At 39.0% G+C, this 27,074-nt stretch overlaps 1 protein-coding gene and 1 long non-coding RNA gene across 13 annotated transcripts; one reads left to right on the top strand and one right to left on the bottom strand.

Moving 5' to 3' along the window:
* Positions 1–259: 259 nt before the first annotated feature.
* Positions 260–27,036, bottom strand: LOC136435306 (suppressor of tumorigenicity 7 protein homolog). Of its 12 annotated transcripts, none has more exons than XM_066428667.1 (16): positions 26,865–27,036; positions 11,624–11,706; positions 11,047–11,203; positions 10,631–10,801; positions 10,244–10,343; positions 9,559–9,613; positions 9,258–9,357; positions 8,806–8,903; positions 8,423–8,537; positions 7,620–7,692; positions 6,858–6,960; positions 6,205–6,355; positions 5,603–5,644; positions 1,939–2,031; positions 1,089–1,228; positions 260–485 (listed from the first exon to the last, which is right to left on the bottom strand). In XM_066428667.1, the coding sequence occupies exons 1-16, from the start codon at positions 27,010–27,012 to the stop codon at positions 390–392; spliced, it is 1,725 nt and encodes a 574-aa protein (XP_066284764.1). In that variant the 5' UTR covers positions 27,013–27,036; the 3' UTR covers positions 260–389. The 12 variants fall into 12 exon arrangements, with proteins under 12 accessions (XP_066284764.1, XP_066284767.1, XP_066284760.1 ...); XM_066428670.1 differs by having other exon boundaries at positions 10,244–10,325; XM_066428663.1 differs by having other exon boundaries at positions 272–485; positions 6,858–6,984.
* LOC136435305 (uncharacterized) lies at positions 13,861–16,300 on the top strand. Its single transcript, XR_010755824.1, has 2 exons — positions 13,861–14,195; positions 14,704–16,300. It is a non-coding gene; the product is annotated as an uncharacterized lncRNA (long non-coding RNA).
* Positions 27,037–27,074: the final 38 nt, after the last annotated feature.

Raw genomic sequence — 27,074 nt, 5'->3', positions numbered from 1 at the left:
ATTTGAGTGGACTGAGAGGCAACTGTGCCACATCATAAGACTCATGAAGTAACCTACCAACACCCTGCATGTATGGAGGGGGCTGCTCAATAATGGCTTAATATCATGATTGTGTCAATCTGTATGTTGAGAGAAATCACCAGAGGTAGATAGCAAGCGTAAAGAAAACCATTTTTTGCAGTGTGACAACTGAATTGGTACTAGATTATAGTAGATAGTTGCTCATGTTGTATTCGTCAGTTGTGAAATCCCAGAATGTGCCAGAACCTTTCCTCTCGAGAGTGTACACTACGGGTAGCATCAAACTGCTTTATCCATGGCACTTTGTCTACTGATAGAAGAAGACGTCTGTGTTTTCAGTACTGGAAGGTGGCGTGTAGACGGCTCCATCACAGCCGAGTCAGCTGGTGCCACAGGTTGGAGGGCAGCACTCCCTCCAGCTTCTCCACCAGGAAGTTGAAGGGAGACGTGATGGTGTTCAGGAACTGCAGGAACAACAAACAGGCGGGCACTAAATTAGTCCTGTGCATCAGCCACACACAGGGGGCCTGGTGTTACCCAAGGGCAAGGTACTCCACAACCTGAGTGTGGGACAACCATGCTGACCATTGAACACTTAATCATGATCCTAGAGATATCTGTGGAACCAATAGGGGGCAGCAACGTGCCAGAAACAAATAAATCTGGGTGGGGAAGTTTGCACACGAAACCAGATAAATGTGTTGTGTCGTAGTAAAGGTCAACTGTAAATATGAAATCTCCTACCTACGACACTTACTGAATCTACTCTACATACCACATACAGTCCAATGAATTGAAATAGCCAAGGCCCCCTTTCCACTAGACGGCAACTGCTGAGCGACTGTACAGTGACCTAAATTAGATTTGTGTAACCCTTGATTTAATAATCGGAATATGCTGAAGATGATGTAGAAGTATGAAAGAACAACAACAAAACTTAAAAATTGGTTCTATGTCAGTGAAATTCATTGAGGAATCTGTCAAGTCTTCGGTTGCTCAGCAGTAACAGCCTCCAGTAAAAAGAGGGTGTTACATTATAGCATTGATACAACATGTATTCCACTTACAGTTTTGGCCACCAGGCCCATGGGTTCAGGGAACTGGTGTGTGAGGAGAGCAAGCAGGGCTGTGACGGAGCACAGACCAGCTGTGAAGAGGATGAAGAATGGCAACTCCTTCTTGGGGTACACTGACACCTCATGGAAGGCTGCAGAAGGGACGAGAATCAAATCTTAAGTGTTGGTACTTATAAAGTATGGTAAGAAGCAAGCATGTACATAGTTGAAATCAATGTGGTTCAAATATCACTACCAAGGGGTGAACACAAGTTGATTGTGGGTACACTTTACCAAACAGCAGGAGATTAATGCATATTTTCTCAATATCAGTATGCAATGAGGAAAGTGTTCCTTGTGCAAAGGATGGAAGCCAAAGAAAACTAAACTAAAGGCATTTGGCGATGGATGACAGTAATGAATCTTAGGTGATAAAGATAATGGGTCTGGCAAAGAGACTTAACACTGAAGGACAAAATCTACAGGAAAGATTTTTATCTTCAAATCCCATGTTGTCTAAACAGACTGGAATGTTAAATTTGCAACTTCCTTCAGTGGTACTAATACATTACATATACTACACTTCTGCCAAGTGATTCAATAGCTCAAAGTTGCTTCTATGTATTGCATAAAAGCAAGTAAAAGGATTTCTAAAATTGTTTTTTTTTCCCTTGAAAAAAGCGACTTGTTTTATCTAAAAGACACAATCAACTGTGCACCTTCATAATGATTGTTTGCTCCAATTCTTATGAAAGAGGGTGCAGCTTACATTGTCTTGTGAAATGCTCTTCCACAATGGTGTTTTTTTGCGGTATATCCGGACCTGCGCAGAACAAATGAATGAGACAAGGTGAGGACTCACCAGGCAGGAGCTCCCGATCTGCAGACTCCGTGCAGCTAGGGTAGGGGTAGAACAGGTGACCCTTCTCCAGGGGATACGGGATCATCCGGAATGCTGAAGACAATAAAAACAGTTAGAAAGGAAAGAAGTATCTATCACCAACAGGATGGAAGGTCTTCAAAACAATATATCCTATCCATGTATACTATTCCAGCTTTGGCCTCTAGAGAGGAATAGTGATACTTGTGTTTCTTGATGTCTGCCTATTTCGCATTCTAAACAGGTCCCATCATGAACTGTTCTTGATATGGATACAGATCCATTCTTGTCCCATCATTGTTTGTAATATATGGCAAAATATGAAACTGAAGCTTCTTAGAGAAAAAAATGCCATTTACTGGAGTCAGATTGCAAGTCAAACCTAACAATTTAGAAAGTTCTGCAGAAAGGTACTGAAAAGATTAATGTTTTACAACACCACAGGCATATGTCTGCATTTCTGTAATAGGTGTCACTTACGCTGACTTAGTTCAACTACCGGTATAAAAAGTCTTCTTTGGTAGATCGGTGATTGATGTATTAAGCCAACAGGTATCAAAACCAAAATTGTAAAAACGTTTACTTCTGTTGAAACAACATGAGTATCTTTCAGATCAGTATGAAAATATTATGGAACCAACAGTGATGAACTGCATATGCCAGATCTCTTTTTCATATATTCTAGGTATGACAGTTTATTCTATCGACTAGACCAAATGACAATATCAAAGTACAGGTAAAACTGATACATTTAATAACCTTGTTGCCTTTCTGAATTTGTGAATCATCTTGAGGACATTTTTGTCCAACTAATGAATTTGCAATGCAACAAAGTAAATGTCTATGCAAAAAACTCCTAGCTTAGATAAGGGAGGAAATCACAAGTGTGCCCAGACCACACACTTCAGTCCAGATAAGGATGCTGACTGCCTCTACTTAACATGTCAGCCTTGTTTATAGCAATGACCTGGGGACGTCCTGGGCCACATGCTCTGTAAGGCAGGGATTAAACAAAGCAACAAACAGGAGCAGGATGAAAGGGACAAGGAACAAATGTTAACTAAACCTGATGGCTAGTCTGGAGTCAGCTCTGCTGATTTGTGTGTTTTAAGTCAGGAATTTTGTGACAGGAAATTGTGATGAATATCCACTATTATTTTGACGAGGCTGACTCAGCGATGAGATGGTTTATTCAGGGTTGAACAAGTTTTCAAAAATTCACTTGCCCTATCGGGCAAGTAGAAAAAAAATCTACTTGCCCGAACCAACTTTTGACTTGCCCGAAATCTAAATGACATTTTTTCTTTGCATCTTTGCTTACAGTAATGAATTCTGTTATTTTTCAGTAAAAACGTCTTGTTAAGCATGTAATTATAGCAAAAAAGTTTTAACTACAAGACCAAGCTGTGTGGATGTCATGACCGTACTTACGGGAAATGACAAAAACTTGAACAAGAAGCATGATATTACAACGTATCTTCTTTCACTTAAACCACGCCAATTTCATTTGTTGCTTCCAGATTTTTCAGAATAAAATCAGAGCGATACGGAAAAAAATTTTGGCAAAAAGTCTAAGGTAAAGACACAGGCTTATTTAACATAAAGAACAACATTCAAGTTTTCAGCAAATGTTGTGTATCGATCATTCCTTAGATCCAGTACTACAATATTCCTGTGTTCACTGAGGGCTATTATTATTCTCCCATTTCTTTAGTAAACAGAAGAAAAAATCAGGTATTTGTCATATGATGGAAAAGTTACATTTAGAGTGTTGTGGATCTAATATAACTAAACATGGTTCTTATGATATGGCCAGTTTTGAATCATTGTCGTGAAATTTTTATTTTCTAGATAACATTAGTCAATATCAATCCACACATGTACATCAAACAACACCTTCAAATGATTTTTTGCAGTATTAACATTTAGAAGTTGAACAGAAATTTAGAATATCCTGAATATACATGTACACTCAATCAGTTAAAATGTTGTGGGAACCCTCAGAGTGTGTCATATCCACAATGTTGCTGTTCAATGAAAGAAGGAAAATGCTACATTGAGAGAGTGCTCACAGGGATATCATGTTTCAAAGGATTTGATGTTGCAAAGTTTCATGCCAGCAGGTCTACCAACTGAGAGAGCCATGGGTGTTTGTTTACATGTACTATGTGAGCCAAATTGTCCTGTTTTGGGTTGAATTCATAATCTTTTGGAATATTTTGAGAGAAATGTAGTTTCTAATGATAAGATACATTGTGGTGTGGTGTTTTTGTGATCCTTTCACTGGAATAAAGTTTGTTTTGAAACAGACTGCATGAAAAAATCTTACTTGCCCGATCGGGCAAGTGGGGGAGGATATCCACTTGCCCCAACAGCACTTTCACTTGCCCCGGGCAATCGGGCAACCATACTTGTTCAACCCTGGTTTATTGTTTATTGTTTCTTCGCATATGTACAATACAATATAAAAACAAAGAGAAATAGAGTAAAGAATACATGCAGGAGAGGCCAGAAGCCTATACGGCTTTTCGGGGGCCTCCCCTAAACTACTCAAATGGGATTTTTACAAAATTATATATCATCGAAACTAAGAAAAACTAACGAAACAAGAAATTGGAATTTTAACATAAATCAATGAAACAAATGAAAAGAAGAGGAACTACAAAGTAAATTTTGAGTTGTAAACATAATAAGTATTATAATGAATAACAATTTATCAAGAAATAGGTCAAAATTATACAAAAATAACAATCATATGAATTATTTTGTCATCAGATACCAAAGGAAAAGTGGAAAACAAGGAAAACAAACAAATCAGGAGAAAGTTAAAAAATCATGGTTAGATACAGGAGGAATGTGACAAAATCATGGGCATCCACCCAGGGGCGAGTCAGTCTCATTTTTGAAGGAAAAACATGTCAGAACCTTTCTGACACGGATTCTTATCATTTTATTTAACTGTCAGATAAGAGGGTGCAGGTGCACTCATTTAAATGTACTTTTCTGTGATTTATTTGAACTTTCCAATCTCGAGGAAACAAAAAATGAACTTGTGTTTAGTTCCAAATTTTTCATTGAATATCATAAAAACGAGCATCCACCATAAAGTATCAGTTTTTTTTCATGAACAGCAAAATTCTAAAACAACATGACAGTGAACAAAAGTTGGACTAGTTATGACAGGAGGAAGCACCTACGTCAAAGAACGTGACAGCCACCTTAAGAAAATGTATCAAGTTTACTTATCTGGTGACTGCAGAGTAATGACGTTTAAAACAACAAATTTTCACAACTTTCTATAATCAAAGAGACTGTCAGGACATTTGTAACAGCTAACTCAGTCTGCACAAAAGCTGAACAAACAATATACAAACTGTCATTTCACATCAAGTTATGCCAAACTCAACTTAACATGTCCTTCAACAAAGGGTCTAAACAAACTCAAACATCATTTTCTCAACATCTGACAGACCTGTATCTGACATTTGGGGCCACATTGTGACACACTAGCTATATTCCATCCTCCATAAATGGCATAGCCCACTGTTTATGATGGGTTTGAATCTAGCATCTTCAGAACATGCTTACAAAAACATTGTTAAAACTGAAGGGAACGGAACAAGAAAGCCTTCACTGAACTACTAACCATGGCATGGTGCATCTCCTACTGCTGACTCGCCATAGGGGCCTGTTTGGGAATGCCAGAGAAAATGATGTCCTGACATCAGAAGCATGGACCAAACCTTCTTGCTATTTTAACAGAGAATCTATGTGGGCCAGGACCAGGGCAGGTCATCACATAGTCTACAAACAGCTTACAGCAGACAGCCTTCTGACATTACAGTATCTATAGGTATGTGGGCTGTGGATATAATCTACTTTTGTTTCACAGTTGGAGGCTGTCCTTCAGCTGTAAGTGATACGTTTAAAACTTTTCTTTGAATTACGCTAGCAATGGGTCCGTCTCTTGACTTTCAAATATCAAGAATCAATCTTTTACTCATGATATATTCTATACAAGAAACATGTACAGTATAAGAAATACAAGACGGAAGGAAGGTTTTTGCTGAAACGGATAAGACATACTAACTGATAGAATCATAAACAAATCAGTTATAGAGTGATGAAACACTTCTTGCACAGAATATCCATTAAGTCATCTTAATTTTCCTTCTTGCTTCCAAATATGGTTAAGTTGATTTAGGAAGCATCTATTTTTTGTATAGGGGTGAGCAGAGTGGTACTTACTGCCCTCCCAGGTGCAGTGCAGCAGGTTGAGTGCTCCGTCCACTCTCTTCCAGTGCGGGAGGTGGAAGAAGGCGTACGCGATGGCCTCGCTGTCCCCGCGCTTCAGCAGGTGCTCCGGGGGGAGGATCAACGACTTGGTCTCTAGTAAGTACTGCAGGAACAAACAGAAAAAAAAGTTAAGAGAATTTCTTTACATTCTGGCATGTTTTAAGTAAGTAAGTACAATGTAAGTAAGTATGTCTTTACAATCAGTGTCAATATTCATTTTCTTACATTCAGCATACTACTTAAAATTTCCAACATCCAAATGGCTGAAAATACTGATTCTGAGGCAATGCAGCTTTCTAAAGGCTTAACATTATCTATGCTGCAACCAGTACAGAATTGGTGATGGAAGTAAGCTACAACAGGGAGGTTCTTAAAGTTAAAGAACAATGTGATGCTAGCATCTGGGCCTAACAGGTGTCATATAGGGTAACAAGATTACTTTGAATTTTCTTGTCAGTTTCTAATTGCTCTTGGCAGCTAGCTTTTCTTAATCATCATCATCACATGCATCTCGTTCAGTCAGAAGGTAACCACTACTCTTAAATTTGAACTCTGAAGTTGAAATGTAAAGTGAAACAACAGTGCGACTAGAAATGTTGTCTCACCTTTGGCACATGTGGGTTGAACTCCACAGCTCTGTGTATGGCTTCCACCGCATTCATTTCTGCCGTGCTCAGCCCCCGTTTGGACGCTATCTCCGGCGAGAATCTACAGGATGCAAAAGGGAAGCTTCTGGTCTAAATATAGCATAAGGGTACGGTGCTGGAGCAGGGGGATGGAACAGGGCAACTCAGGAAAAATATGAGCATAATTATGCATCTGAATGACAAAAATTTACTTTATTGCTAATAATAACATGCAAAGCTTCAACTAGGACAGATACATTCTGAGTGACTCAAACAAATGATAATAGTCCTCAATGACATTATCTGCGGCAAATCTCTAAAAAGTAGGCCAGGGTCCATGCAAAAATGACTTGTACACAAAGAACAGCTTGTCAAACGGGTAACATATGTAACAAGCAGGGTTGTTCGGAGATCTTACCAACAATTAAGGAACTGCTTTTCATTCAACATGTTAGAAATACTGTATCTAAATTAGGTTAAGTGCAATATACACACAAATTGACTGCCTTCTACAAAGTGAAACAGCAAAGACACATAGAAAAGAAAAGGAGAAGAATGTCTATCTTAATGCATGAAGACATGCCCAGGGGCAATATTTGTCATACATTCAAAGGAAACACTAAAAGAACAGTTCTTTTGCATCTGGACTTTTGAAGGACTATCATGAAAGTGACTAGTTAACAATGATTTACTTTGAGATACAGAAAGGCTTGAGGGAGAAAGCAAGCCCCCTTAACTCACTTGTCTGCGACGGCTCGAGCCTTTAGTAGTGCTGCTGTATAACATATGGTGGCTGACTTTGGTAGGCTGATGTCTGAAGGCAGGAGGAAGAAAATATGGTATCACACACTGGAGAGTGCCTCAAGCAGTCTGTAGTATAAGTTAAGGGTGCACATAAAATGCAGCACATCCCTTGTGGAATCTAAAGTTCCATGCCTTTGTAAATGTTGTTTGACAGCGCCTTTTCCCATAAATATTGCTGCAGACATTTTACAGAATACCTTCGTCTGCAAAGTTATGTTCACTGCTGCAGGCACCTAACAGATCCCAAAGGGGTCTCCACAGAGCAGTCTTTCCATTCCACTCATTAATTCTTAGCCCTCATGGCCACATCTATCTTTTATGTGTAAGGAGCAGAAGGCTTTCAGGAAAGTTATGTCTAACCCACCACACAGTGTGCATCTCAATTGGATTGCTGCATCTGAACCTTAATGCTGTAATGTGCACGGTATACTCAGTCACATACTGTGAGCTGATACAAATTTTCATACATCATTTTGGATAATCAAATACTACCAAAGGAGGGTCTAGTTAAATGTTTTTTTTTCTGAAGAATCCTGTTTTCTCTACGTACTTAGCTTGCCTAAAATTGCCCATAGCATAATGATTGAAACGGCACTGGTAATCCAAAATGAGTGAGACACATTCTGATTCTGACGTTATTTGGCAAACAATATTCTCCAATCTGATACATGACTGATAGTTTCACCGACAGCACCCAACATAACATTAAGAAAAAGAAAAACATAACTGCCCCAACTCACCGTCATATTTGGCCAGTACAGCCTGCACATCAGCATATGCCTGCAGCTCCAGGAGAGCCTCAATCAGGTTTTCATGGATGTTCAGCACACTCATCATGGGGAACTCCTTCATTAGCTACATACACAAGGCAGAGAAACACATGGAACAGTCAGCAACATTACTGGGATGGAGAAATCAACTTTTTTTGTACATTTGCAGTCCTGTGCATGAGGGCATCTACAATCAATACATGTACACAGTATTAACATATATAACTATTGATTTTTTTTACATTGCTTTCTGGAGTTACAAAGAGGAAATGAATGAAAAATCAATGCACAGGATTAAGTTATTGTGTTTCTTTCTTTTATGTTAAGGGTAAGACAGGTGAAGAGGTCCTTACATCTCTCATCATCTTGACTGCTTCCTTCACCCTGCCCAGCTTGCGTGCACACATGGCAAGTCTTCGCCGTACATAAACGCACACATTCGTGTCCCGTCCTGTAGAAAAGATATCAGAAACTAATGTAAAACCTGTCTTGGTGGGCATTTCAAATATCCTGCTTGACTTCCATAACTTTATATAAGCCTATGAGTTTTTAAAAGACTACTAAATTCGTAGCGTGTAGTTACGTTGCCTAGATCTTCTGGTTCTAACCGGATATGTTTTCATAGTATATTTAGGATTTGAAAATTAATAGTTTATCTTTTTCTACAACCACTCATTGATAGTCTGCTCTGACCAGTTTTAACTAAAACCTATCGAACTGCAGATCTAACTATCTAAAACCTTGGCAGTTACAATGGTTAGAAATCTCTGAATGGAAGCTAAACAGTACAGAGAAGGGTACACACTATGTATGGCCTCGTAATGTGCACCTAGATGCTGTGTGGACTGGCTCTTCTTGTAGTTTGCTTCCCCCACTTTTAACGCCTGCTTGAACAGTCGCTCCGTCTGCAGGTGGAGAAACAGAAACGTCAGTCTACAGCAGCCACACAATCAACCGAAACACTAACCTCGTCTTTACAATTGTACAGTCATATTACAGTCCGCAATACTATGTTCTTGTTCTGTGTTTTGATACCTGCTGTAGCTTATGACTACAGAGGCACTAAAAGGTGAACAACCACAACAATGATGTATATCTGGACATACCTCTAAAATGGTTGTGGCTTCTTCTTCAGCAAGTAGTATGTAAGCAGTTGCACATCTGAAAAGAGATAAGGAAGTCAATATTAGTGGAAATTCCCAGTCTAAAGCTGCGCAATTGACAAAAGTTAAAATCAAATCATTGCCATCTTATTCACATGCTAGAATGACATAAAGATACTGAAGTATGAAGACAAAAATCTACTGGCTATCAGTGTCACAAGATTTTTGTAAGCACTTTACATTATGTTGTAACATCTTTATTTCTCTGTCAAGTCTGTAATTTCTTTTAGGGGTTGTCAGCTAATTCCAGATACTACAAGGCAGATGAAACAGCTAGAAAATCCCCATATCTACAATCTCAAGTCAGTCTAATTTGAACCTCTCTTTCTTTCACACAGTCTGTTAATGATGTGCACTCACCAATCATTCTTCTCAAGTCATGTACAAAGGAACACATATACCAGCTTTGAGAGTTTTATGCAAATGCAATTACAGTTTCCATCACTGCATGGTGACAGTACGACCCAGAGACATATCAAAGGCTTAGATCTAATGGCCTACTTCACCCTGAGGCTAAGTATCTGCCATAACAGGCAGCGTGCTGCTTCTTCATGGTGCCACCTGGGAGACACTACACCTGATTACCATCTGAAGAACGTAAGAGGTACGGAAATCAGGCTCTACTCACTCTGAATCCTTTTCTAGGGCCTCGTGAGCGGCCTTGATGCGTGCTTGAGGGTTCCGCTCCCGCCAGGCTCGCTGCATGACCGCTGAGGGAACAGAGGCCACTTTAAATGGCAGAACTAAAATTAATATCAGTGGGAAAAACAGCATTACATAGCACCAACTGTCATTGCAACAAAATCAAAAGCTTCATAAACAGATGCCATGTACAAAGGTTCATAAGAAATGCTGTAAACTTAATAACACATGCATGAGCCATTCAACCTAAGTTCATTTCAATACAAAAAAATGTTTCTTTGGCAATCACTGAGTTATGCAGTAAAGCAAGGGACATGTGTACAGAAATTGGGAGTATGTAAGTAAGTAAGAAACATTGCTGTTAGGTCCTTACACTCATCAGATGGCCGACTGTGATCGGTGTCACATGTGAAGAACGTTTGATGATCCTGCGCCGATAGATTCATGTCATAGTAAGTCAGCGGCTCTTTCCCCGTCACCCATGTGTAACGGTTATACTCCGCTCCTCGTAGTAAGTTGAGTGGATTTCGCCAGACTTTACATTCTGAGTGGGGGAGATCTCAGTATAAGTGCTATTATGGACTACAATTCCTTTCAGTAGTAGAATGTCACTTGGCCTTGAACATTGTAAAATATAATCATAAATCTTCAGTTTAATCAATTTCATGCATTGCTTGTTGATGTCATCATTACTTGAATATTTCCTTCATCTTCATATACATGTATAAGAACTAATTTTTTACATAATGCAGATCAATGAGTACAACCATGTTCTTTGCGTCTGCTCACCTGGTACAGACTGTTGGTTGTTGTTCTGTGAGTTGTTTGTGTTGTTGTTTCCATTGTTGTTGTTCTCCACCCCACCTAGCCAGGGTCCCAGGTGGTTGAGTGACACCTGCTCGATGAAGGAAGTGCCGTACTTCCGAAAGTACCACCACTCAAAAATCTGAGGAAAAATAGACAACGCTTTTCAGCAATTTGATCCTATTGTACAATTTCCTCCTTCAGTCCATCTGGAGTAGAAGTGAATACGAGAAGAACAATATCAGAGTGACAAATCTGTTGTAGAGAATATACTTGACCTGTATACATATATTCTTGAATAGTAATTGCAAATAGATCCTGCTATAGACTGTTTTGTTGTCTAAACTGGTTTGCAAATCCTTGTGACAAAGTTATCATCCAATTTTGTTTTCCTGGTTAGCAGGAACTGCAGAAAAGGGTAATGCTCCTAGCAGCTTCATTTCAAATTGCAGTTTCCTTGAAACAGATTACACATTGCTAGAGGCCTGCACACTCTGACTCCTTTCTACTTCTACAAACATGCGTATAGCCCTAAGGCCTGCAATAAATGTTAGAGTCTCACCAGGATGAGTCCAGAGATGAGGGAGGATGTTCCAGTCAGCGCAACGTAGAACTTGGGCGTCAGGGTGTTCAGGAACATGGCAACTGCAGAAAAGACAAAGCAGTCAGAGGTCAACTGTAATTCACTTTATGTTCACAGTAGCAAAACTTCACGGTGTAAGGAAAATGGACATTTTCACTGAACTTTATCTTCACGGTGGGGGCTAGTGATTTACAGAACAGATGTGTGAAGGAATCATAAAAAATAACAAGTTTTTTTCACGGTGATGATAAAATTACAGTGAAAGAAACAAGAATTACAGTATAGTGCATCACACATCAGACCTGTTAGGAACTACACTCAATTGTCTTAATAAGTGAATGCCATATTGTAGCAAAATCTAGTACAGTACATGTATGATCAAATATATGAGATTACGATTGAAATAATATTCATAGAAAAAGACACCAATCTTGAGACGTAAAACAGAAAATTTGTCTTTCATTACAGGAAATGAAAAGACCTTTCCCTTTGAGGCATTTCCTGTTATTGGCATTCTATTACTGTACCTTCTGGCAAGGAGTATGATGTTTGACAGAACTATTGCGTCAGGAGGAAGTACGAAGTTGATCTTGTCAACCTTCTTCTTAGCCTGGGTACCATCCTCTGTAGTAACCGTTGGCTCAATCTATTCGCTTCCTAACCGAGATGATTGAGACAGCGGTTACTACAGAGGATGGTACCCAGGCTACCTTCGTCCACCTTTGCCTAGTGTAAAATGACCTTTAGCACGTCCCGTTGTTTGTCTAGATACACAGAAAGGACTACCATCTACTGTTAATCAGACCGTTTTCACTATCCATTCAGTACTGTCTGTACTGTACACTTGTCTTTTGTCAAAACCGAAAGAATAGCAATCAAGTCATGAGTGGCCTGTAGATATACACTTCACGAACACAACATAAAGCAATTTATCCTCTGAGTTGACTCAATCATTACAATCACAAGCTCTATAAAAGACACAATAACAGCCTGCAAATCAAATTCTGAGGCAAGCATCAATGCTAAAGAAATACATTTGTCTCCATTTGGCAGAAGAGTCTTACATATCAGCATTTTGCATTCAATAGACAGCCTAGCCCAATGTCTCTGGCATTCAAGAAATGACATTTCAAGCTCTTGTTAGCCAAAATCAATAGTGTGAACTTAGCAGGAACGACTGCTGCTATGGATAGAAAGCTTTTAGTCTATTAAGGGTAAAACCAAAACTGTTTGAGCGCCATTTGTATACATTACAGGACAGTTCAAATTTGATGTGACATTCAAGTGCCATCCAAGTCTTTGGTGGCAAAGAATTAAGATGCTATGGTATCAAATATTATTTCAGTAGTGTATGATCCAATTGAATTCAAAATTCAAGTCTATTCCATCAAAGAGCACTATAATACACTAGTATTGTTTCCAAATAGATATGTCAGACCAAGGTCCCCTTAATAAGCCTGCACCAGCAATTCTGGTTTCTAAAATGAAAAGATGTGGGAGAAGAGGAGCCTAGAAGCCATAGTTAGCGCCAAGAAGACTGCAGGCATTTGGTCACTTTTTCAAGTTTTTGTTCTATGAAAGCTACAGGTCATTCATAATGCTTAAAATAGGTAAATTAGTTGACAGCCTTTCAATCCTATTTCTGAAATGGGTTATAGATTTATGAAGCCCAATCTTTTTCCATGGTCCTTGGAAAGCTGTATCATCCTGTGGAATCCCCGTACAGGGCCCCTCAGTCGGTAGACACACAGCCTACCATATGGCCACAACAAACATTGCAACATCAGCAACCAATCCTACTTTCCAGCCTGAGCCATACCACTCATCACCATAGGGGTGGTTCAGAAATATGACAGTAACAAACAAAAAATTTGTTTTAAAAGTTAAAGATCATATAGCAAAAAAATCTCATATTCCTAACACAAGATATACGTATATGATACATTGTATACTTAATTTTATATTTGATAGGGAAAGTAAATCACTTTCGAAAAACACACCTCCTGACAAAAAATAGTACATGCCAAAGAAGGGAAAGTCCCTTCCTGAAATTCAGGAATAAAGCATGCAAATTATAAGGTAGTGGAAAGATAACAAGAAGACTTAATATTAGGCATGGCATACTGCCCCCGTTACGCCATTGGAACGCGAGGCCGCGCGGGGCGGTAAAATTCTTTAGAAAAATATATAAAATCAACCGCACGCACTATCGGCAAGACATGTTGTCCTACCGAATCCTACTTGTGTTGTCTACCATTTGCAGCAGTTTCATGTCTGTACCTGCTATGGACGGGGCGCTAAAAATCGAAGAAGTCGGCGATACCGCCTAAAAATCGCCCCGTTTCAGGCCCGCTGCCGCGGCACGCAATTTCCAGCGGCTCGGCCGAAATGCATTTCTTCAACGCAAAAGCCAGGGGACTTCCCGACACCGGAAACGCCTGGGAACGAGCTCATTGGAAAGGTCAGAGATTAAGGTTCACGACCCCGTATGAACAAAGTTGTTCCATCCTGTTTGCCGATCAGCCGAGAGCGCGGGAAAAATCCTTCAAAAGTAAGGCTAAATTTTTACTAATTATCTTTGATATTTCAAATTTGTTCATGTACAATCACAAATTTAGGTGTCTTGTTAGCATTCTTGTGTGGTTTTTGTTCGATTTTATGCGGATTTAGACCGCCGCGTTTAGCGATACTTTTATGCGTTTTTCTTGGGGCGCGCGCTCGATGTGGGTGGGAGGGGGGTGGAGCGCCGTGCGCTGCAACGTAAGACTGTCACAATTTCTTCAGCTTTTAAACTAGCTAGGGTGAAAGAAATTAGGTCAAGTTTATTTTCCCTGTTTTTAGTCTGTGATGTGACCATTTTTAAAGCTACAAATGTTTTATACCCTTGTAATTATGTTGCTCAAAGCAGATGAGTGAGAGAGTGAGTCAAAGCAGATACAGTCTGTAGTTGTTTTTTTTTTGGTAAGATAAAATTTCCAATGCTTTTTACATGATTAAGGTAAATGGTTCATGCTTAGTATAATATCTTATACATTTTGTATTACTCATTTTTTCCCTAGTGGATGCAGTGATCTACCCAGGAAAGCTCTGTCAAGAGTTAGGGTTGTCCTTGAAAGACCTAGAAGAAGATACAGGAAAGGAGGTAGACAGGGCAAAATTGTCGAATGGACTTGTCGTTGAGCTTTCCATGTTCATCAAAAAATCAGGGCTCCGAGAGGATACAACAATCACCTGGCTAAACAACATCATGCCTCCTGACCGCAAGAAGAAGCTGAGTAATTCAAATGCAAGCAGTGTCTGTACACACATCAGACGATTGTTTAAAAAGAAGAAGGACCTTATTTCAAGGAAGAAGAGTCAAGAATTGCAGAGCTTGATGACAGCAAAGTATGAGGTCCCACAAACACAACCTCTGCAAACAAGATGCTCAAGTAATGTAGGCCATAGTGATGCCACAGGAGGACAGTGTCTTTCTTCTGCAAGTTACACCAGTCCAGGACCAGTTTCTTCCCTCCATAGACTCATAAATTTTTCTAGAGACCTTGTTAAAGAAAATAATGCACTTGAAAGTATGATAGAAAACTTGTCAGATGACTATTTGAGATGTGACGCAGAAGAAAGCCGCAAAAGATACCACCTTGAGAAACCTGAAAGAAAGAGTAACACTATGGGGGCATGAGGAAGTAGAACATGAACTATCAAAACTGCGGACAAAGAAGAATAGGATTGATGCATTAAAAGATCAGCTAAGGTTCAGGAGGGACATTTTATATCAGAACGGTGATGAGACACTGTTTCAGCATTCCAAAGGGGGAAAAGCTTTTGGTGAAACAGAATCTTCTGCCTGTATTAGAGTTAATTTAATATAATAATTTGTATGTAATTATTCTAATGTAATGCATAAGGAAATGTAAGGCATAACATACAATTTCATTTTTTTTTTCAATTTTTTTTTTTCAATTTTTTTTTTCAATTAAAAGAAAAATATATATTATATGAATATATATATGTATATGTATGTATATATATATATATATATATATATATATAGGTATGTATGTATATGTATCTGATCTGAATCTAATCCTCTTTGTTTGAATGCAGTATTTATTCTTATGACTCATTGTAACAGCCACATGTTCCAGTTAGCTGTAAAAGGCTAATTAGCAGTGCTAATTAGCATATTTTGTGTTAATTATTTTTGTAGTTAAGAGGTACTTTGGTGCCTTATTACCCTTCTCATGTTTTGGAGTTCTGCTACATTCATATACATTAATGATACTTGTGACAACCTTCCATAGCAGAGACAAACGTATACATTTACATATTAGAGTCATTAACCTCATTTGCATATTTTGCTTTTAATTAAAACGACCTGAAAATGCTGAAATCCATTCTTTACCTAATACCAAACATCAAAAATGCTTCAGGTCTTAGGTTTGCCTTGTCAGCCTCTCTGTACATCATGCAGTTTATCTAGAGTCGTATTGCTCATTAGGCAAGTTGTCCTAATTAGGGCTAATTAGCATAAAATACCAATAATTTTTTTCCAACTATGTGAAAATTGTTTTTATCAAGACTTGATCTCAAAGTACTGAAAATTTCAAGACCATAGTATGGATAGTTCTTGAGTTATAATAAAAAACATGTGGATAATTGTGCATTTCTGGTCTTTTATGGTGCCATGATTAATCTGACCTTTGCCATAGGGTCAATAGTTAAGCATCTTCCAATAAAACCATGGAAATTTTAAACTTCAAAAAATTCTAGAAAATCTTAACTTTGTCGTATTGTCAAACCGAAAAAAGCACTATGACCGGGAAGACTTGATCTGTAAAACTGTACCATTTTCAATAACATTCAACCTATGCAAAATTTTGGTGTGCCATGCCTATTAATATGTGTATGTTACTGATTCTAGGGCATCATCTTCCTTTTCTGTGTGAAAAAGTGCAACTATCAAGCACTTAAGAGGTCAATTTACTACCGTATATTAGTATAAGGGGGCAAATTTCTGATTACATATACATATGTACGGTACATTGCTGCTCTGATAAGTAAAAAAAAGTCCCGTCCTCAAGAAAATTATTCCAGGGCAAATCAACAATATTTTGCTTTCTTCTGTTTCATGACTTATTTGAAGCTGCCAAGTCGTATTTTTGTAATCAAATATCTAAAATTCTCTTGATCAACCCACAACTACCTGTACTACATGTATCACAAATGGAATCGCCTTTTAACAATAAAATGTATCTAGTTTCAACAAAGCAATGTTGGAAGCTTTTCCCAAATCTTATTACCAACAAATCCTGTCCCAAGGGACGTCCCTGGTGGCATATGGGACAAGAAAGACCTGCTGCACTTATACATATGCAAATTTCTGTAGAAAAAAAGCTGATCCGTTTTACCTGCTGAGCTTTTGAAATGAGAAGTTGATCTGTAACACCTGCAATTTTTTGCAGAGACAAGCTTCAAAAATTAAACCTATAACTATAAGGACCGATGAAAGCCCATGCTAAGGGAAACAGGAATTGTCGACTAACTGCATGTACAGTATCTCTTCTAACCTGAAAATGCCGTATTTCTATACAAAAATGAATACTTATATATGTGCGAAACTGGTTATGATTGCTTGAAGAATAAGCACATTTTGACAGGGCACCGTACAGTTAAAGGAGACCGCTTTGGAATACAGAACAGTTTCTGGGCTCTTTGCTTTAATTGATTTATGTGCTGCCGTCAAAATTAATTCATTGGTCTGTCAGCAGTCCCTGAAAAATGCATGCATCAGGCTGTCACGTTTCATGAATACTAAAAACCACACTTGCTGGGGATTGTTTGCAATTGCTTGGAGGTAATAATACAAATTATCTCCATTTGTCATCACTTTTGTTGCGGTTCTGGATTCCGAGGTACATGTAAGAGAAAGATGACTCTTACTTAGTCTTAGCCTAAAATGTGTATCAAAATATTCTGTCACTGAGCAATCAAGTCATATTCTAAACCTCCCAGGCGTTAAGCTCTCAATATTCAGCAACCTTGACCCAAATCTGTCAAGCGCTGCTGGCACGGATGCATAAACATTTGGTAGATCTAAAACACATTTCCAACAAGTATGGTGGATTCAGCATCAGAGAATCCTCAGCATGATGCTGCATTTCTTCAACTGACCAGACGAGATCGGAGATAGACATAATATTGTTTTAGGTGTCCATTAAAAAGTAGCCAGGAGGCCATCTTTCCTAGATTTGCTTGGGCTCCAACTGGTGCTCCCCTGCATGGACTGATGATGAAGGTCAGATGTAATATTACCCTGGATATAACCTTTAAGCAAAGCAGTGAGGGGGGAGGGGGGTTCTCTTTTTTCCTCAGTAATGCCTGCTAATAAAAAGTCATCAGCATGACGTATCCTTCACTAGCTCACATGAGATGGAATGCAACAAAACACTTCCAGAGTACAAACAAGTCCAAGTTCAAGAGCCGATTTAGAACAAGGCTAGATGCCAAAATAAGTCAGATGGTAGACATTCACTCTGAGGGTTGGACAGTTCGAACTGTGACAGAGCTGGGTAAAGGGCACCAGAAAGAATTCACCAAGCAAGCATGTCACTCAATTCTGGTTTCACTCAACCCTTAATAACAAATCCCAAAGATAAAGGGCTGAAGAGTACAGGGGAGCTTCCCTACGCTTATCCCTCAAAGGTCACAGCCAAATAACAGCTGATATGATAGCAGTTCAAGTAAAGGTCAGCAGGGTTGAGGAGGAAATAAGTAAATGATAGAAACAAATTCAAAAGAACAGCATCCATGATACTTGTGACATACAGCTCTTCCTGACAAATTGAAACGTACTAACAAACAACCTGACAAAACTGAACATAAAATCAATCTAAAACAACTAGGTCCTTTCAACTGGTGTCCGTTCTATGGGAACAGCATTATGACATTATCTTATATTTGGCAAGGGCATGCTTGTCCCTCCAGGTCACATAGTATCTATGTACAGAGCAGGGAGAAGAGGTATCATGAACTAGTAAGTTTGACCTGAAACTTTTGCACAATCCAAGAAATCTTTCTTCCCTGCATTATGTAGTTAAGGTCGGAATATACAAAATAAAGACTTCCAGGACCTCCAGCTACAACTATAGTGCTGCATTTCAAAAATCTACTTATTCCATGTGTGGCGACAGACATGTGGTTTACTTACTGCAACATTCATAAATGTTGAACAGGGTTTGACTTTTGTTGCTAAGATGTGACCGTAAATGATTATATGTCTTCATCAAATTTCTGTGTTACCGCAGCCAGAGATTGTATACTCTTGAGACTCATGCGATCAATACAAATATCTCCTAATTTGCAATGCTTTTTTTCAGTTACATTTCAAAGTGAATTGAGACAGATAGATAGCTATCATCTGACACAGTTATGCCAAGTCTGATGACAAGAAGGATAGATATCACTAGATTGTAGATAACACAGTTATGCCAAGTCTTTCAATACTACATACCAGTATTATGTCAGTATGTTTCCTGAAAACACAGTGATTGAACTCAATCTGATTCCTAAACAATAAAAGTGGTTGAATATGAAATTCAGGCGGATGTCAGTCATGTCACGAATGTCAGTGTACACATTTTTTTTTCTGACAAAGTAGAATACTAGTAGATACAACTTAACTGAACGTCATTATGTTGGTCTGACATGGACGGATGCTAAGTAACAATCTCTGTGCGTGCACGAGCACACGTAGGGCATGGCTACATCATTACAGTTTTCTATTGATTTTGTCATGTTGCCTTATTCTTATAAAGTCAGCCTGAGGAAGCACTGCCCTGGGCCACATTTTTCTTTGGAGCAAGTAGCTCCACTTCCTTTTGTCTTGACTTTCACTTCACTTTCTCTTTCTGTCTACATGGGCTCAATCACTACTATCACCTCATTAAAACCTCATCAATCATTAGGAAATCTCTTGCTGTCATTTTTCAGTTCCATATAGTGATATTTCGGTAATCTATCTCATCTATTAGTATATTCTACCTTTAGTTTTTGTACTTCAAATGTCTTGTCAATACTCTGATTCCTTTTTAGTTCATTCTGGGACAATCTCTTTCTTTCCAGACTCCATCACTTCCAAAACGAAGTAAGAGCCAAGTGCTTGCAGAAAAAAAAAACACAAAATAGTTTAACTCTTGATCTATCAGCTGTTATGTGTTACTTTCCTTCCTTACTCGTCAAGCTATCTGGCTGTAATTTGGAGGGGGGGCATTAATAAACAGAACAAAAGAGAAAGCCCGACAAAAACAGCTAAAAACATGTCAGAAACCAGTCGGAGCCAAACCTCTGTTTGGAAATTAGGCTCTAGTGAAAAAGAAATAATTTGCCAGATTCAACCAGCCACCAAGGTTTCCTCATTTCCTGTTTGCCATGCCTGCCTCTCTTCCTTTTTACTCATCACCTTTTTGCTTTCCTTCAAAAGTTAATAACTAGTCAGGAAATTGGTCTGCTCAGGACTGAATGAAGGGGAAAAGAAATTCAGCAACAGCAGCAGGTGCAAACATGAAGTTATTTTATTCATTTTTCAGGACGACTTCTTTGTGACAAAAAGCCAATCAGTCTGCAAAGTGGGAACACATACATAGATGTATTGATAAGCTCTTTTCACCATCTTATGTTTTCTATATTCTTATAATTTTACTATTTTCTCTATCATGTCAGAAAGCAGTGTTAATTCGACTGTTGGTTCATTTTGTTCAGTGCATACATGTAGCTGGTCCCAGAAGGTTGTGGCAGATTGTACATTGATGTTAAAAACACCCTTTTCTACTAGACACAACTGTTGATAAAAAAAATTTGCATCTCTCTGACTCTTGATTCTATAATGTATAATTGAAATATGATGCATGATGCAAAAGTATGATTAAGACAACAGAACACAAAAAAGCTTTAAAAAATGTTTTTGTTGTCTATGAAATTCCTTGAGTGATCTGTCTAGTATTTGGTCGCTCATCGGTCACAGCCTCTAATAAATCCTCACACAGTCATAAAAATTTATATCAAAATGAAATAATGTTGAAACTTGTGAAAGACCAAACCTTAACTTTTTAAAATCCCCTTTGTCTAACTCTAACAGTCTAAGGGTAAAGTGAAAGTACTTTGCCCATCTATCACCACCTGTCAGGGATTACCTGAACTCTTCATTAGAATTCGCCACAGCTTTACACAAAAACCTGTCTATTCTCCAGGGACAGTATACCAGATCAAACCCTTCATCAGGATCAGCCCTTCTCTATACAGAATAACAATAAAGCAAAAATTGATAATTCATCCATCAGAGGCCATACATGTTTGTACATTGTACTCATACATTGTGCTTAGTCAGGTTTGTGCCTTACTATTGGCTTTGAACTTGAAACATAACTTGTCTCAAAACAATGGGAATGATTTGCAAGTCCTGAATGAGATAGACCTATCTCAGAGGTAATAAGTGTCAGAGAGCATCCTCACAGAAGCATAATCTTGTTCCTTCGTGGCCTTTAGATCTAATGAACTCCTTGGATTAACAAATTACCAGTATTCAACATTCAAGGCTGATGCATTTGATCTTCATAATCAACACAATTTGATACTTGGTGTTCCATCTCCCACAGATGAGGACCAGACAAGCAGAATTGTTTGATCCATGCCATGTGTTCTCTAGAACCACTCCAGTTTGTGGGGTAGCATTGGCAGTGTGTTCAGGACTTGAGTTTTTGAAATGAGAAGACCAGTTTCCCATGTCTGTCCTCAAATAATCACAAATTCAGTTTCAGTGCAAAATCAATACAACAAACTGGGGATGACGTGTACCCCATAGAGAACCACACTAACCCCATCCAGACCCCTACAGGGAAACGGGATGCTGGCCTCCCTCCAGAAACAGTTTCCAAGAAACAAACCAATCAACAAGCCAGATTGAACCCACATTCTTAAAAAAATATCTTTCAAATAAAACCCGTCTGTATCAATGATTTGAATGGGATACACACGGGTGGGAAACCATCTTCATTATCCCCAATATTGTAACATGGTGAGCCTGTTGATTTTCTGTCCAGATTAATTGTATAGCTCTACAGTCTCCTCCCACTCTTGAGCCTTTTACGACACACACAGAGGTGTTAACTACACAGGGTGTAAAAGAACAACAGCAAGCAATTTGCACCACAGTATTCGTGTGGGAGGGGGGGCTGTGGTGTTTATGTGTCTGCTGAGAGAGGTAGCCAAGCAGTTATCTGACTTGTAGAAGCTTGATATCAATACTGGCAATAGCCACTGTCAGGTGACATGTAGAGACATTTAACCTCTTTTACTCAGCCATATAGGCTACCTGAAACTGTGTGAAAGCAGGTTAAGTGTCCCTCTGCCTAACACTGTTACCAATATATACTACATGTATATAGAGAATGGGTAGCCAAATAGCTAATTCACTATCAGATCAGTGTGCTTATTAAAGATTATGATACCAGGCATAATTTGCTGTATTAATTTCAGTCTGATTAAAGGTGCATCATTCGAAAACAGGTTATACAGTTAGACATGTGTCAGTAGTCCATGTCATAAATCATTCAAAAGTACTTTGAAGACAGATTTGGCACTAGGGTTTCTGGCTGTAATATTTTCAGTTTGTAGAACAAAACATTACGATCCTGTTTGGTATGATATTTCTGGATATGATCCTTCTTTACACACACATGTTCTTGCTTTCATAGGTTACAAAAACAAAGAACAGCTGATTGAACAAAGCTTGGATCAAACATGCACACGCATTAATGAACAGGACTGCAAAGCATGCCACGGTCTAAATCTCATAATTCTATATAATATATTGCGAGTGCATGAAAACTGGCTATACCAGTGACAGAACATCATAGAAAAAACACAGGCAGTGCTGGGAATTATACATTAACTGTGGTACTGACTAAAAATGCATGCAAGACTTCTAAGTGAAGAATCTGTCTATGCATACATGCATATACCCGGTACCATTGGCAGAGTTATACAATCAACACAGAAACCTCCTTCTCCAAGATTCTGTGAAATCACAGTCGATCTCAGGTACATCTAGTTGTCTAACACCCCCTAAAATGCTCCTTTGTACACATGTACACACATCAGCACTAAATAAATTGCTCAAGTGTATACAAAACACTATGGACAGAACAATTCGACAAAAGAGGTTCCCAAACAACAATGAAAATATGGATGTACAAGGCGGAGCATACGTGGAGCCATACGGCAGGATGAAGCCATACACACCACAGGACGAACCACGTTATTATGAATCTGGAACAAAATACAGCTACAGACAGACGCAGAAAGACAGGGGATACTAACTGTATTCGAGGTCCACCATGGTGGCTGTGAGTCTAGTACGGCTGAAATCAGGGGGAGAAAGGAAGGAAGCTGCACAGGAGGCGATCCTGGGTCTGCCTCCAGACGGCTGGCAAGACTTGGGCTGGAATATTGCACAGTAAAGGTTTCAATGGCTGAGTGTGATGCTGTCACATCTGGCTGCTCAGGGCCTCATTCCTGCTGCATGGATCTCATGGAACAAACCACTCCAACAGAGGGGGCAGGAAGTTACATGAGACGCCTTGTATCGAAACGGTGACCTGATATGTAATAGACAATAGTGTTATAATTGTCTGTACACTACTGAAATTATAACCCTTGTCTTTTGTTTCCTTGCCAGAAGTTCTAAGTGCAGTACAAAGGTCAATGTGGTCAAATTTCTGCCCACATGACCTAACCTGTTGGACCAGCCTTGTCTACATCAGTACTTATGCAAATGAGGGGCCTCTATGGGGGACAGCAACCTGAGGGGAGACAGACAATCCTGTATAAGCACAGGAAGGCTTGGAAAGGAAAAGTCCTGGTCACAACAACTTAAACGGCAGTAATATGAGCTGCTAAGGCAGCTTAAGGTAAAACTATTACCACATGGAGGACTTTCATGGGGGTTCTCACCGATCTTTATTTGGCATCCAGCTCTCTGGCCACGACGACATCCCTGATCATCGGCTGATGTACCTGTTGTTTTTATTGGTTTACAATTCAAACTGAGAATTGTACACAAAAACAACAGATCAATAGACTAGAGTAATGCATTGCAACCTAATTACAGATACAAATGCTTATGCTTTATTCAATCTGATTTTAAAAAACGACCCCACACAAATTAACACCACCTACAACAAACTCTCAAATCCTGTCTAACCTTAGTTAATAATCCCCAAATCTCATTGCTACATACAGAAAATAATTCTACATACAGAAAGTTAGATAATTCTTTGGCCCAAAGTCAGGTATCATAACCCTGCATAGTATAAGCCTGGAGGTCTGTACAAACCAAGGAGGTTAATGGAATTGCACAAACCAAGATCTATGTTGTCGACTGTCACAAAGTTGTATCTGTAAGGCTACTAGAAGGGGGCAGAACCTTGACTAAATTTGACATGAAACACAGAATCAGTTCTATGTACATTTTGTGCCAGATAGATAAAAAGTACTTTCTTTGGAATTTGCAGCCTCTGTCCAAATTTGAAAATCTCAAGTCTGAATCTGATACTAGGACAATAATCAGGAAAACTAAAAATAAAAGCAATGACTCAAGTCAAGGTTAGTTAAAAGTAGGAGCTGGGTTGGAAGGTTACTATGTCACTGCACTGGGGCTAAACTATTTTAAGCCAGATCATGAACACTTTCTGATTGTTAGGCATGCACTATGATGCAGATATCTATACTATGACTTTCCCCATTCAAGTGAAGGCTACGCCAACAACAGTAACATGCGACTCATAGCTTTCTCAAGAGGTTGGAGGGAAAAGGTTTTTCTTTTACCCAAATGTAGCGTAGGTGCAGGTAGATTTTTTGTTGATAGATATGATGTAACATTCTTTACAACATGTCTATCTAAATAAACTATTTGGAACAGTAGTCCTGGGCAACAAGGAACTAGCAGGGAACACTTCTATATTGAGAAGATTGTGTGAAGCAGGATTTTCATTCTTGAAATTATCATTCTTACTTTTGACAGTGACAATGCTTTGAAGAATCCACTCAATACAATTGACTATAAACGACATGTCTACTGTAATACATGTATTTCTTTAAGGTAAGGTGGAAAAATTTAGATTTTTGAACCTACTCTTAAGATTGGTAACATAAGCTTACAAGAATTTTTTTCCTTTTTCTTTCGTTACTTCAACTCACCACAAAATGTGATGTTTTGGGTTACACTAACTGAATTGTGATGACAGATGTTAGTTCACTGTTGACTTGGAAAGTTTAAGTTTATACTTGTAGACTATTAGAAACCCCAAATGGAAAGAGAAATATATCTGAGCAGGAATGGTGTTAATTACCAGATTAACTCTTTAAGTGATCAAGGAAATGGCTACTACCGGTATTAACTGCTACCATCAAAAGTCTATTATCAATCTGTTTTAAGCTGCAGTTTTCCCTTCATCTGCTAGGTAGAGCTGCTATGCAATCATATTTTCAGTGTCAACACTGTGGAACTGCATGATGATCACTGGGCAGAACAAGTTAAGTAGGAAGAAAAGGGATTAAAGATTATACAGAAACAGCCATTCCTTTTACAAGAAAAGATTTAACATCACACATACAACACCGTACATGGAAGCAGTCCCCTCTCAGACAAGAGATCATTGTTCTGATTGTGATACGACCTTGGACCCAGTAACGTTAATGTTATGACCTTTCCTTTGTGACCTGTAATTTGGCACTGCGGACTGCTGAGTTGTTTACAGTTTCCACTACAGGATAATTGAGATTGTCCCATAAATCACTACATCATTTCTGCATACTTCACTGCTCTGTGAAAAACCAGTCAATATAACCTCAACACAGTATCCCTCCGATCCATGGCTGTGATTTATCGTGAGTGTAAGCAAGACAAATACTTTAAATAAGTTATTATAACAAAGTTGGCTTCCCTACCATCATACCATAGTTAAACTTAGCATTGCATGCTATAGCATGACATGGCATGCATCAAGTTGCCACAAGATTGAGTAACTGATAATGTTGACGTTATATCATGGACTTTAGGTTCCATTTTCTCATAATATTTCACATGGTAATAAATTTGGGTCAAAAGTCTGTGGTTCAAATGAAGTAAATGACAGCATGGGGCAATTTTGTCTTCTATGTGAAAAAAATAGTGATGTTGCATCATCCTACAGTTTACGTTCATACGTTTATTATTTAACGTTAACGGTTACCTTACAAAAACCTACTTAGAAAAAAGTTACATTTGTACATCTCTACCATGAATAGTTGATGCTAAAGAAAAGTTCTTTGCAACATCTTGAAGTCTACAAAACCGCCTGACTAGTAGGTCAAATGTAGGTGGTTCAGGTCAGTTTGTCGACTATCATTTAGTGTTCTATGGTTGACAACGAAATGAAAGGATGGCAGTTGTCCTAAAGCACACACATCCTGTTAATGATTGAACACAACCAAACAAAACAAACCTCAGCAGACTGTACAATAGCAACAATGGCAGGGCAAAATCCTCTGAAAACTACTGACAAACAGCAAGTCAGAACAAACAAAACATCTGTTTTTTGCGAAATGTTTAAAAGGAAGAAGGCATTGTATTAATGACCTTTATTTTAGAGAACTGTAGGTATTCTATAGATGCAATATGCATAGCTAAGCCGTTATGGTTTTATAGATATGAGTCATAGTCACTAGGTGCACAACTAAGACTCTGAGTTTCTTAGGCAGAGAAGAGAGTGCAACAGCTGATGGCACAAATAGTAACCCCAAAACCTGTTGCCAGCTCTTGGGGTCTCAGCGAAGCCCAAGCGTAAACCTAAATCACTTCCTACTCCAACCCCCAGCCTGTACCGCCCCCCTCCCCCTTGAAACCTGAGGCGGGTTTTCAGCTTGGTCGGATTTCATATTTTTCTTTAGCTGCAAAAACAACGGGATCACCAGCAAAGAAATGACTGCAATGCACAGGAGAAGATACTAATGTTACAGTCACTTGACAAACCTGTCAGTGTGGACATAGCGGCTTCCAGTAGACAGTAACCAATGCGGAACTGAAGTTGCTTAGTGACTTTGACTTGTTTCACAACTTGTTGCTGAAGTGCCCAAACTTCTCTTCACAAACCCACCCGTTCCTTCGCGCCCGCCATGCCAAACTCACCTATGTTCATGTTTTCATACACTCGGAGCGGTGTGCGGAGCAAGTAGATCAGGAGGACGACCAAAAACAACCAGAGAGCCCAGAGGTACCACGTCCAACTCCAGGAGAGCCAGGACTTCACTCGGTCAACAACTTCCATGTCGGCCATGCCAGTCCCATCTCGGCTTATGGATCAAAAGCGCCGAGCGGCGGCGTAAATGAGAACAGCAG

This window comes from Branchiostoma lanceolatum, chromosome 5 (assembly GCF_035083965.1).
Source record: "Branchiostoma lanceolatum isolate klBraLanc5 chromosome 5, klBraLanc5.hap2, whole genome shotgun sequence".
In the NCBI taxonomy this organism is placed as follows: domain Eukaryota; kingdom Metazoa; phylum Chordata; class Leptocardii; order Amphioxiformes; family Branchiostomatidae; genus Branchiostoma; species Branchiostoma lanceolatum.
The sequence above is the reverse complement of the archived record's forward strand: the minus strand, read 5'-3'. Positions and strand labels throughout refer to the sequence as shown.